Below are 12,740 nucleotides of genomic sequence, written 5' to 3'. Positions count from 1 at the left end.
CAATACATTACATTAGGCATTGGTAAATTTTACAGATGGCGCCACCTGCTGGCTGTGAAAAAAATCATATGTTCATATATTTGTCAAACTTCTAAAAATAAATGTTTTGACTCAAGTGAGAGATAAAATTAAAGTTCCTTCACCTTTAGGTTAATTGGTGACTCTGATTTGCCTGCAGGTGTGCACAGTTGTCTGTCTCTCTGTTTCAGGCCTGTGATCACTGGCGATCTGTCCAGGGTGTTCCACCCTATCTCCCAGTGTCAGCAGGGATTGGCTCCACCACCCCCCCGGACCCCCAAGCCACCAGACCTACTGTGGATAATGGATGGACTGACTGTAGCTTCCTCCCACAGTCCACAGACATGCAGGTTAGGTTACTATATTCCTTTATCCTTTATTTTGCCTCTAGGTGAGAATGTGAATGTTTGTGTCTGTCAGTTCTGTGACTGGACTGTAGTCCTTCCTCTCCCAGTGTTAGCTTTGTACTGGACTAATTCTTCAAAGTTTAATCATGGCCCCTGTCCTTAATATGAGGAAAAGTCATGCTACACACAATCATCACAGCAGTCAGCAGCCACTGATGAGTGATGTGTTTATGGTGACTTCTTTAAAGTATTAATGTTAATAACTTTAACTATTTGTACAACTGTAATATTTCCACAGAACAGCTGATGTGAATAAATGTTGGCAACAAGGAGACAAGTGAGAGCCGTAAGGGGTTTCAAGATTTTATTCATGTAAATTCTTGTTTTTCTTCACCCCAACACTTATTGCCACAGTAAGGTGTTGCATTAATAATGCAGGGTAACAACTAATTGGGCACCAATTCAATTCTTAAACAAACCTGCAGACAGAGGACACACTGTGGTGGTATTTATGTATCACTCCATCTGTGGTAGCAGTAGGTAGTATTGTAAGTTTACAGGCACAGCGTTGTTAACACACACTATGATGCTGATGAATGAATGGACACAAACACTCTAGATGGAATATCTGTGGACAAATGAGCTGTGGGTGTCAAACAATGCGTTCATTTTTTTCAGTCTAGTACACTCTCTGAGCCTCAGGCACAGCAGAAACATTTGTTTGATTACTGTGTCATTTTTGTTGTACAGTTGTACAGCACACAGCAAGCAGCCATCCAGGGGTCAAGTCTGGAAACCTTCCAGCCGATCAACACGTCATTCCAGCACATCAACTTGACACAACTTTATCAACAAGTCAGTGACGTCACATAACACCTGGTGAAATTTGTTTTTTCCTGCACTCCAGTGGTTTAACTTCGTAGCTTTCTGCAGTGATACACGGGTGTACTCACTGTTAAGATGTGGTTACAGGCAGAACAGAGCATCCTTCTGACCCCACCCATCAGTAGCTAGGTGGCCATCAAAGTGTGGAGTAAATTTTAACTCAAGTTCAAGAAAACAAATATATGCAAAATGTAAATCATGTGTTTTCATTCCTTCCTTTGATACGACTGTTTAGAGTTGTTTGGTTTGTCAGGATCATTGGCTCTAGTTAGGTGCAAGTGAATTATGCACAAGTAGCAATGAGGTGACATAATTAGTACAAGTTAAACTTCAGGGGAAAAATAATGTGGCATTTACGCTTGTTTTATCTTTTATTCATTTGAGAAAGTTAGTGTCCTCATCTGTTGCTGCTTCTTGTGATTATTAATTATCAACCTGTTTTAATGTGCAAATTCAGAATGCATTTAAAATACATGGATGGAAAATATACCTAGTACTGCTGTGGGTGGTCAGAAGTCTGAAATGTTCAACCAGAGTGCAGTAAAAAAACCTCTCAGCTTGATGTTACATTACTCTTTAAAAATCACCATTTGTTTCCCTCTGCTATAAACGTTGCATAAATTACATCAGACCCACTCAGAATTTCAGAAAAAAAAAAAACATGGGGACATTAAAAATATAACAGTATCCACACTGGTGATTATAAGGAAGGATTCATTTGGATTTGGACTGATACTTGGATCAAAAGGGGAAGGGAAAAGGAGACATTCAGCTAAAGAGAGAAGGTGCAACTGAACTCTTTAAATACACTGAGGTACACAAAGTACAAACTGACAGCAAATCAGTTCGGATGAGCAATGAAAACATGAACCCACTCGTCTTTTCACTTTAGGCACGTATGTAATAATATAAATCTTCAATAGCGATCCTTTAATATGCCATGCACCTCTGGGATGTGCCTATGGATCAATAGCAAGGAAGGAAAACTGAGGAGAAACTCTCCTCCAGCTGAGTGTATGGAGGATGAGAAGCTTATAAATCTAAGCACTGTAAACTGTACAAAACTGTACGTTTCTGCAGTAAACTCTCCAATAAAAGCATCATGTTTATAAGAACTTAACGAAGTCGGACAAGTGGCCAAATCACTCATGCGTTTTACAATTACTTCTTTTAGAGCTGGAATACCAAAAATAATCTCTGCTGTAGCTTCGGGATTTAAGATTCTCTCCCACATTAATACTATATGTTTATTGACAACATTAAGCATGTTCTCTTCTCAGCTTTAAGAAATCTTAGCACTGTAGTGGTAAAAATACAATAGATACTATGTATATGTTAATACAATCTGTTCTTCCTATTACAGATAGTTTCAGTGTTTTGTAAGCGGTGGTCAGCTCTGGGTCTAATAGGACACTGTTCTTCATTTTGCTTTGCTGCCATTACAGCAGCAAGCAACTACACTGTTCAGAGCAGGGCCAGTCCAACTCTGCTGCTCCACCATCTCAACAAATAAGATGTTGATATTTTGACTCAACCTTTTGTGTTTTATTCGACTGCAGGTTCAGAGTCTGCCGACTGCACGTCAGCATGGTCCAGCTTACTGAGCAAAGGTGAAGGTGGGACAGCTACTAAACCACAAAGTTCATTGATTCCTGCCTCAACTGGAGTCAAAAAAGTATGCAAAAAAAAAAAAAAAAAACCTGTACAAAGCTGCTGCTGTGATGGCAGGGATGAAACTATAAAAGATATTTACAAATTTACACTGTGGGGTGGGGGGGTGGGATGGGGATAGACAGCAGACCAGGATCTGCAGGGGGCAGTTTAGGCGTCACGTTTAACATTAGATCAGAGAAACTGCACCGTCAGTGGACTGCCTGTCCAGCAAAGTTCATGTCCTTTTCAGTCCAGAGACTCGTGCTCCTCTTTAAACACCGTTGGCACTGATCTTGCTCTTCTGAGACACCTCTGTCGCTGCTTTAGCCTGTGGAAGAGGTCACAGAACTTAGTTTAACTGAAACACTCTGCATTTCCCTTTGAGAGGTTTGTTGGGAAGCTCAGCAACAACAATGAATTCTTCATTTTTTAATTGGTTCTTTCAGTCATGATTGTTTTGTTGCTTATAGTTATAGACAAGTTATATAACTTAATAATTCCCAAGACCATATGAAACACAAAATGTGTTCTGAGCGAGTCTGAGATCATTACTCATCTGTTTGTGGGTGGTGGTGTTTTTCCTAGTCCACAGGACATAGATTTCCTTAAGTCTTACAAATTGGGTCAAATTTAAAGGATATTAGGCAAGAAAATGTTGACGATACTGTAAATCTAGAAAATGGTTGGTCTTTTCGTTTAAAATATAACTTGACCTAATTAGTAAGACCTTAAGGAAACCTACTGTATGTCCCAGGGACTGTGAAAACCGCCAACCTCTGTGAGCTATCAGTTTCTTTAGATGTGTGTGGATCCACTAAACAAATGCTCTAAGGGCTTTAAAACACTTTGGGTTTTGACATGTAGCCACATGACTGGCTGGTTTTAAATAATTACTTGGAAGAAACACTTGAAGCATGTGTGACAGTGCTAGTTCTATATTTGTCAGCTATTTTTAAACTTCACACAGATTAACTTGCTGCTCTTCTCTGCCGTCCCTACTTTGCTGTTAGCTTTCTGTATTTGTGATGGCTACTCTCTCAAATGTCTGATCGTAAACTTCTACATATCTAAACTAAAACGGTCTCTATGCTTTTCCCTGTTGTTCAAGTACTTTCTGTCTCCTTGAATAGCAGCTCTGTCCCACTCAGAGATTAGCATGTCATGTGAGAAAGATCTAAGGCTTGTTAAACTAACTGGATGACAAAACCCCATGAAGTTTCATTCTTGTTTCTGTGGTGGCCACAGGTTTAAGCAACAACAGGTGCTCACCTGAAGAACCTCAGCAGGAGTCAGAGGCTTGTCTGAGACCACAGGAGCCTTGTCTCTCATCTCCTCTACCTAAAGGGCACAGAAAGAAAATAAGTAAGATGGCAATCTGTTAGTCAGTGAGCGTTTCACAGATTGTGGCAGAAAGAGGTTACTGTTGCAGTATATTTACATTTTTGCCAGTTTTTCTGATTTTATAAATTGTATTATTTTGCAGATCTACATGTAGCTCATGTCCGTGTACACTCAGCCCCTTCAGCATGACAAGTTCATCTTCTGTATTGATAGAAATCTATTAACTGCAGTGATGTTCAGCTTATCTCATACTGGTGAATGTTTTATGGCTAAGATTTAGGAGTGCACTGACCGGTCTGTCTTTGATGACGAGAGCAGGGTCCGCCAACATGTCACTACTGACTGAGGCTGTGTGTGTTCCTGTATTCTCCATTGGAGGAGGAGTCGCTTTCTGCAAAAACAAACACCTGGTAAGAAGACCACGTCCCACAAAAGACTCCTCCTTTATTTCTTGTCCAATGGCTGAATTTGTGTGTGTAGTTTTCACTGTGCACAAGGATGTATGTGCAATTTTCACATTTATTTGCTGATGGGGGAACTTTCTCTAAATCTCAGTTTAATGTGTGTGGAAGCTAATCATGGTCTAAAATTGAGCTGTTGAAACCTCCAATGTACAGACTGTAAACTAAAATGTCAATTTTCAGTGAAGCAGGAGAATAAACGAACAGCATTGTTTCATAAATTAAGTTTAAGAGATATTTTGTGATATTTCTGAACATTTTTAATGTAATATGTCATTGTGATGTGATTAAGTCATTAAAATTAACATTCGTTCAAGACTCCCATTTGTATTTTACATACTTTGAGGTCTCAAACAATAGTACTAGGCGAGAATAAAAATGTTTAAAAGTTTTGTAAGTGAAATTTAAGACTTTTAGGCCTTTTTTGTAAACTGAAATCAGGAGTTTAAGATCTGCAGATATCCTAAATAATAAATCAGTGACCTACACCAACTTTTTAACAGCTGGCATGTTAAGCAAAGTATGGCTTAATATGCAGTGGTGTCGTCTGTAAGATGTTCAAAGAGATTGTAAAAGTCAAACCTCTAGTTTGGGAACAGGTGGGATGACTGGAGCTTTTGGTTTGAGGTCAGTCAAGTACATGGCTCTGGAGAGCAGCAGCAGCGATGGAGGAACGTTCTCCTTCAGGTGCAGGTCCAGCCACTAGATGGAGAACATTTCTTAAAATTAGAACTTTTTAAGCCTCTGGCAATGTTATTCTGCAGAATCACACATTTGTGAATCCAGGATCTAGTTTCTTATTCAGGTGCTCACCTGCTGCATCTGCATACGCAGCTGTTCAGTGGTGAGACCCAGAGACCTCATCCCACGACTACGACAAGCTGCCTGTAACTCTGACACACTCATAGCTGCCACACCCTCTGTTGCAATCATCTGTGAAGAAACAGGGCAGTCAAATAATGTTGCACAAGCCTGAGAAAAGATGAGGTTGGCAGACTGAAATATCCATTTCAATAGTTTTATCCTCAGATTTTCATTGCTACAAATCATTTTTCAAACTTTAATTCTAACTTTTCAATTCTAAAGACCCACTGACTTTGTCAATTTCACAGCAACATGTTTGTTTCTTTCTCTCATGGCTAAAAATCATCCAAAGCCTCAAATTCCCAATTATTGATTCATCTCACCTCATCATCTGATTTGATGGTCCTGAGCTGCATCATCAGCTGAAAACGCAGCAAGTTGTTGGTGCCGATGGGCTGCAGCTCCAGCAGTTTGCACAGAGCCACCAATTGGGGGCGCTCCAGATGTTCCAGCGTCAGCTCATCCTCAAACAGCTTCGAAAACCGGACAATGTCCTTGGTTGTAGGCTGCTCACCTGTGCCACGAACCTGCCAAGGACAGAGTCACTTGTGAAGCACTGAAACCATCACCAACGTCATGTAGCCGTGCCAACCGTTTCAGACCTCCACAAAATGAGTTGTCAATAGCACAGTCAGAGGAGAGAAACATTTTCTTTACCCCGGACCGACCTCCAAAATATATTACTTCCCAACGCACCCAGAAACCAGCCTGCACTCTACAGCTGACATGATTTGTTCATCTATCCTTTACTCTCAAAATGTTTTTCTACAGTTTAACAACTACAGAAGATTCTTATCTTCAGCTATCTAAAGAAGCTGTAACTTACCTGCTGAACATATGTGGAGAAGAGTTGTGTCTCATCCTGTGTCTGAGCTTTGGCCTTATTTCTTCGAGCCATCTCAGCGATAGTCTCTTGGAGAAACTTGGCCAGTTCGAGCTTCGCAGCCAGACCCTTCCTCTGCTTCTCCTCCTGTGTGAAGAAGAGAGAGGAGGCAAAGATTAGCTTTAAAAATATCAGCTATGTCCTTCAGACACAAAAATCTTTTTCTACTCAAACACCACTGAAAAAGTTGATGTAAAGCTCTATTCCTTTTAGAACAGTGTTTACTGTGCTCCAGAACAACCATGGATCATCTGATCTGACTGAACCAAGTGCAGAAACCTGCCGCGTTTCCTCTGCAGCAGAACTGAAGTCTACAAAATGAAAGCTAAACCAGTGATTTAGTGTAATCACAGATCAATTAGTAAGTGTGTGTTTAAAAGATCAGTCCCAGTGTTTGTGAAGAGTTTAAGAACATTTTGCTGGTTTGGATAGGATCTATGTATTTTGTTAAAAATAACTTCATAGATGAGATGAAGTCAGCTGCCTGCACAACCAGAGACCCTTAGTACAGCAGCTACAGCTAAATCTGACCAGTTACATAATCATGATGAAACCTGTCGCACATTAATCAGCCAGCAGTATGTGTGTGTGTGTGTGTGTGTGTGTGTGTGTGTATATATGTGTATGTGTGTGTGTGTGTTTATCTGCGTGTACATGAGCACGTGCCTTTTTGGACTCTGTTTCGAAGGTGGAAGGCAACATCTCCGGGAAGAGTTTCAGGAAGACAGGAAGAAGGAATTCCATGAAAGGAACAATAATAAACACCATGAAGGGCACCAGACGGAACAGGTCAGCACAAGTCCTCATCAGCTGTAAACACAGAAAAACAAACACTGAAGTGAGAAACTGTGGATGCTAAAATAGACCAGTATTCACACCATAGCACTGCTGTTAGCACCCAAGATCCATGCACATGCACTAAAGCTCTGCCAGTCTGTTCTGAAACAGCCCAAATATAGTTTCACCATAGCATGTGCACAACCTGAGTCATTATGCCTGATTGTACATCTTGGTACCACCAGTCACTGAGACATACAGTAACTGTGTCTGTGTGTGTGTCTGTGTGTGTGTCTGTGTGTGTGTCTGTGTGTGTGTCATCAATGACTGAACAGTGTCTTCTCTACATGAAGTGACAGAAGAGAAATTTATTCAGGTTAAGACTCACTACATAAAAACATCTCAGCATAAACAATTGCAATAGGTATAAACAGTTCTTGTTTTGTTTACAGTTTTAAGTTTTTATAAGAAAATAAGTAGCTGAGGCATAACCTGGCAGCTGTTTCATAACTTATGTAACAGAAAACTAACTGAATACACGTGTCAACAGTAGGGACAAGTGAAAGTATTGACACTGGATCTGTTCAGCACTGTGAGCAAGTTAGAGGTGGCAATAAAAGTTAACAGTTTCTGTAAGTGTCAACAGTGACGCAACCTCAGACTAATATGTCAGAAAAAAAATAACAGGGCAAAAACACAGCTAGATAATAGGCTAAAGACAAAGTCAATTTAATGCTCAATATGATCATTTAAGTAGTAAAAACTGAAAATTACAATCTTCCTATATGTTGCATTACAGGCACATCTGTGTTATGGACTGCATTAAATTTCTACAGGATTATGTTTCACCCCTGCATTGATGTTTCTGATGTCTTGCTAAGTGCATATGGAGTGGGCTTTTATATGCACAACAATTAACAAGATTTTCCAGTTGAAGATAAAATCGTGCAAAATGAGCCATCAGCAGATCATATTCTGTAATACACATTCGGCTGCTCTTACCCTTCTCCTCTCCCTGCGTGTGAGCACTTGTCCATGCAGCAGCCTCCACACCATCCTGCCTGCAATTGTAACGTCGATTCCAAGTAACCGGAAGCCATTATAGTAATGCTTTAACTCATCCACAATCCTCTGATACAGAGACTTTTTCACCACTGCCCTCTCCTGCACTGGAGGGACAGTGGCTGCTGTGGTGGACAATGGAGTGGGGGTTGCTGGGGGCTGGGAATGGGGTGCAGTAGCCACAGATTCCTTTTTTGCTCCTGGAGAACCGTCCTTGGCAGCGGGCGTGGAGGCCTTAGGGTCCGCCTGCTTTATATCCTGAAGCCAAACACCTGAGCTGTGCAGAGAGCGGGCGAGAAGGACGGAGCTATGGCTGCGGCCATGGGCGTGGCTTCGGTAACAGAAGGGGTAGCCATAGCGGGAGTGCCTGATTGGGAATGAGGACAAGAGGTAGCGGGGAGAGTCTATATGGAGATTCCAGGTTTTGGAAGACAGAGAGGAGCAGCTGTGCCTCTTGGAGAATAAATATGACCCCCTGTTGACAGTGCAAAGAGGAGATGGTTAGTTATTATATAATCGTGCAACACAGTGTTCAAGCAAGTCTATCAAACAGAAAATCACTTATAAAGACATTAAAGATAGAAGCACACCATGTTTTTGTTTGATTAGTGACACACTGTATTCATCTGATTTTAAATTTGTTAAAAATGCTCTGTTTCACTACTTATTCAGCACTACACCACGCACAGAGGTGACAACTTTTAAATGCATTGTTATACAAGTCTTTGTCTTGATTTGGTCCTTCCTGCCCATTGTACTCTCATCAGCCAATCACAAAGAAGCACAGCCCCCTGCTGTTTGCATGTTAGGCAGCTTTAGGCCAAATTACCCCATCTACAGATGTGTAACATGTCCCCTTCTGGGTCTCGGATGCTTGAATAATTAACTAGCTGAGTGAAGTGCCACCTTTCTTTGGTAAGCATCAGTGAAAAAATCAGACTGTACCGACCAAATCAATTAAACCTAAGGAGAAGTGCACCAGGCAAAGAAAGCAACAATAAAAACTAGTAATTATAAAAAAAATAAAACTGATTTCTGTAAATACTATAAAAATCTACACAACCAATAACCAATTCTCTACATGACATTAAATGTAAAATTAACGATATTATAGTCTGTTTAAAATGATCTTGGCATATATTTTTAGTTTGGCAAAGGACCTAGAAAGGTTTACTTAAATATCACCGCACCTCCACTAATAGCGCTTTAGAAACTATTCACGGCATTCAGCGACTGATACTCCTGTTACGTAAACCTTTCAGCATTGTCGTCTACTCTAAAATATTTCGATGAATCATCACAACACCCATTCACCTCTTGAGCCTCTCCATTCAGCTGTTTCTAGGAAACAGTTACTTCTCTAGCAAACATTATTTATTGTTTTAGCAATATGTTCAGACCCAATATCTACAACACAGACACTCGATCCTGTTCAGGACACACCTCCTCTCTGTCTCTAGTCACTGCTAGTGATCAAATTTATCTTCTTCACCTTCACACAGATGCTGCTACAAATACAAAACACCAGTGGATCCACAGGACTTTGATGACCATTTATTTAATATTTATATTATTCATGAGGTACACTGCAGCGTTTCTTGGCATGTTACTGTGACAAAATGACTTACATGACTGAACTGCATTGCACATTTGCACAATAATGCAAAAAAAAAAAATCCAGAGATATTGAAAGCAAAGAATGCCACAATATTACGCAGAATATTTGGTCGAAAACTTCCATTCAGACTTCTCTGCAAAGCCCGACCTACCAGCTACCACTTACACAAACCGAGCTACCTTGGAATTTCACTGTGATAATATATTGTACTCTGGGAGCCCAGTTTCTCATGTTGCATTATCAGTAAAAACCACAGTAGGTGCGTGCACCTCGTCTGGGTGACTGGAGTCATGGCACAGACTGATTAGGCTCCGGTGCAGCACACACTGTGTAAACATAGACAGTCTGTGCTGTGCAGAGATGGCACCTGGGACAGGTTGTAATTACGTAGAGACGAAGTACAGGAGTAGTTATACGTTTTGGTAGCTTTAGAGGGTCTTGGCTGGCTTTGCACAGCCAGTTGCTGTAACTTACCTTGATCTTGTGACTGCAAGGAGCATCTGGTGACTAAAAGCTGCCATTGCTGGTGTAGATTACAGTTTTCTGTTAAAGCCCACATGAAGAGAGAAAAAGAGAATACAAGTATTACACGAATCTTTGTAGCTGCAGGTTGGAAACTGGAAAAAACAAAAATAAACAAGCACAACACAAATAACACTGTCCAAAACAGTCTCCTGCCCAAGATGACAGATGTTAAGCTTTACAAATGAGTTAACTATGAATAACTTACCATGACAAAGGTAACAGATTAACACGCTGTTGTTAGGCTAAACCGCTCTGGCTGATTCTCATCAGTTTGATTCTTTGATTTGTTAATCCTGGATTAAATTAACTTGTTTACATTTTAAGTAAAGGCAAATAAATTGAGCTGAGGCTGTACTCAGGTGGAAGATTTATGAAGATCACCAAATAAAAATTGCCCTGCATGAGCTTCACCCTGCCACTGCCCATCTCTGACCGAGGCTGCTGTTTCAGGTTTGGGTTTAAGGACTGGTTGCTCTGGCAACAGACCCAGGTGAGTCATGCCAAAAAGGTCAGGATTGTAATCTGGACACGGGGCTGGGACAACAGGTGAGCTCAACACAGCTGACAGATACCAAACATTTCTCTAGCTTCATGATGATAACTGAAATTTAGAAATTACACTCGACTTCCCGCTTTGTGTTGGGCAACAATAAACCAACACGTGATGTTAACTTACTATTAGATGTAAGTGACGTTAATTATCATTATATTTTAACAATATTCCCCGAAATGCCACCACCTTAGCCCGCTGCCGGCTAAAGCTAGCTGGGGAAATGGCAGCCCACTCACCTCCAGCGTCACTGACCGAGCTATGGCTGCCGCTGCTGGCTGGGCGTAGAGAGGCTTCTTGGTGGGCCCTGAGTGATATAATCCATCCACAACAACCAGTCGAGGTGAACGAGAACGACGAGAGTAGCGGCCGGTGAGGTGATAAACCCATTTACGGTGGGTTTATACGGTTAAATCGCTTGTGAAACCGTCGTGTGAGCTCTGCTGACCGTGCCTGCGCAAGCAGCCGCACTGGAAGGTCACACCGCACATGCGTAATATACCCGCCGAAGATCGTCTATGTTTAACATGATGAATCACTCGTTTTTTTTTCTACCTCATATCGCTTAGTTAAAATGGGCGTCAACCCACGTCAAAGAAGGTAGTATTGGACCTTCCAGCCGTTTTGAAGCTTACAGTTTCATTAACATATATAAACACTAAACAGCTGACTGTATCCAGCCTCTACTCCCCTCTGACTGGACAGTTTTTACTCAGCAGAAAAACCAGAAACTCGTTAATGACACACTGTATATAACTGGTGTTTTTTTTCTCAGTTCTATTTAAACTTATTTCAGGTAGTGGAGTAGAGCAGTTTAAAATATCTGCTTGTGCCTTCATTAAATGGTCATTCCCAGCACCAACTTCCAACATCTGACATAAATGGCCCACAGCACTAGCTCACAGGGCTGCTTGATTATGGAAAAAATCACAATCACGATTATTTTGGCCATAATTGAAATCAGGATAATTTTACACGATTACTCATTGACTTTGAAAATATGGTGCATTTATTTGTTGACCAAAGACTTCCCTGGCTACTCTCTTTCCTCGCTGATTTTTAAATGCCACCAGAATAACATAAGTGACTGTTTCACCGACAGTTTAGGCTGAGAGAGTTCAGGCTTCTGGAGGGGTGAAAGCCACTAAGAAAGGCCAAAGTAACTTGAAAAACAGAATAATAGTTTTTTCTCAATTGCATAGTTTTTGTGATTGATCGGACCCCAAATCTATTATTTTAATTAATTGCACAGCCCTAATAACTCAGTTAAGAGACAACAAAGAGATGCAAAATGATAACAATAAAATATGCTGCCCCTTTGCCCATCCCTGCAGCGGCGGATCTAGAAATGTTTACATGGGGGGGCAAAAGGTTTGGGTAGAGTGGTGCCATATGTGGGGATCTATTTTTACAATATATTTATTCTTACATTATATTAATAAACACTTGCCAGACCTTTCTAATCTTAGAGAAAAGGAACAAACCCTGGGGGTGGGCAGACGGCTGGGAGGCAAACACCAGAGTGTGGGGGACATCACCCCTTATTCTAGATCCGCCCCTGCGTCCCCGTTAGTAGCACCAGAGAAACCTGTGTACATTTCCGGTACTCGTAAACACGGGCAGAGTGAGATGTCTTCACTTTTCTCTTCTCTCAGCCTCAGATCAGGCGAGGGAGGCGTATAAAAGCCAATCAGAGACGGTGGTGCAGACGTAACCACAGCATCTGCATCGCGCTGTAGTCTGGATGTAAAAAAAA

At 41.1% G+C, this 12,740-nt stretch overlaps 1 protein-coding gene across 3 annotated transcripts; it reads right to left on the bottom strand.

Annotated features, from left to right (window-relative positions):
* Nucleotides 1–715: 715 nt before the first annotated feature.
* On the bottom strand, nt 716–11,462 carry letm2 (leucine zipper-EF-hand containing transmembrane protein 2). 3 transcript variants are annotated; one of them, XM_026322244.1, is made up of 11 exons: nt 11,224–11,462; nt 10,384–10,452; nt 8,232–8,766; nt 7,119–7,262; nt 6,396–6,539; nt 5,893–6,096; nt 5,519–5,638; nt 5,288–5,407; nt 4,537–4,635; nt 4,173–4,241; nt 716–3,231 (listed from the first exon to the last, which is right to left on the bottom strand). In XM_026322244.1, the coding sequence occupies exons 2-11, from the start codon at nt 10,428–10,430 to the stop codon at nt 3,175–3,177; spliced, it is 1,539 nt and encodes a 512-aa protein (XP_026178029.1). In that variant the 5' UTR covers nt 10,431–10,452; nt 11,224–11,462; the 3' UTR covers nt 716–3,174. The 3 variants fall into 3 exon arrangements, with proteins under 3 accessions (XP_026178029.1, XP_026178030.1, XP_026178031.1); XM_026322245.1 differs by having other exon boundaries at nt 11,240–11,462; XM_026322246.1 differs by lacking the exon at nt 4,537–4,635.
* Nucleotides 11,463–12,740: the final 1,278 nt, after the last annotated feature.

This window comes from Mastacembelus armatus, chromosome 9 (assembly GCF_900324485.2).
Source record: "Mastacembelus armatus chromosome 9, fMasArm1.2, whole genome shotgun sequence".
Classification (NCBI taxonomy): domain Eukaryota; kingdom Metazoa; phylum Chordata; class Actinopteri; order Synbranchiformes; family Mastacembelidae; genus Mastacembelus; species Mastacembelus armatus.
This window is presented reverse-complemented; position numbering and strand designations above follow the sequence as displayed.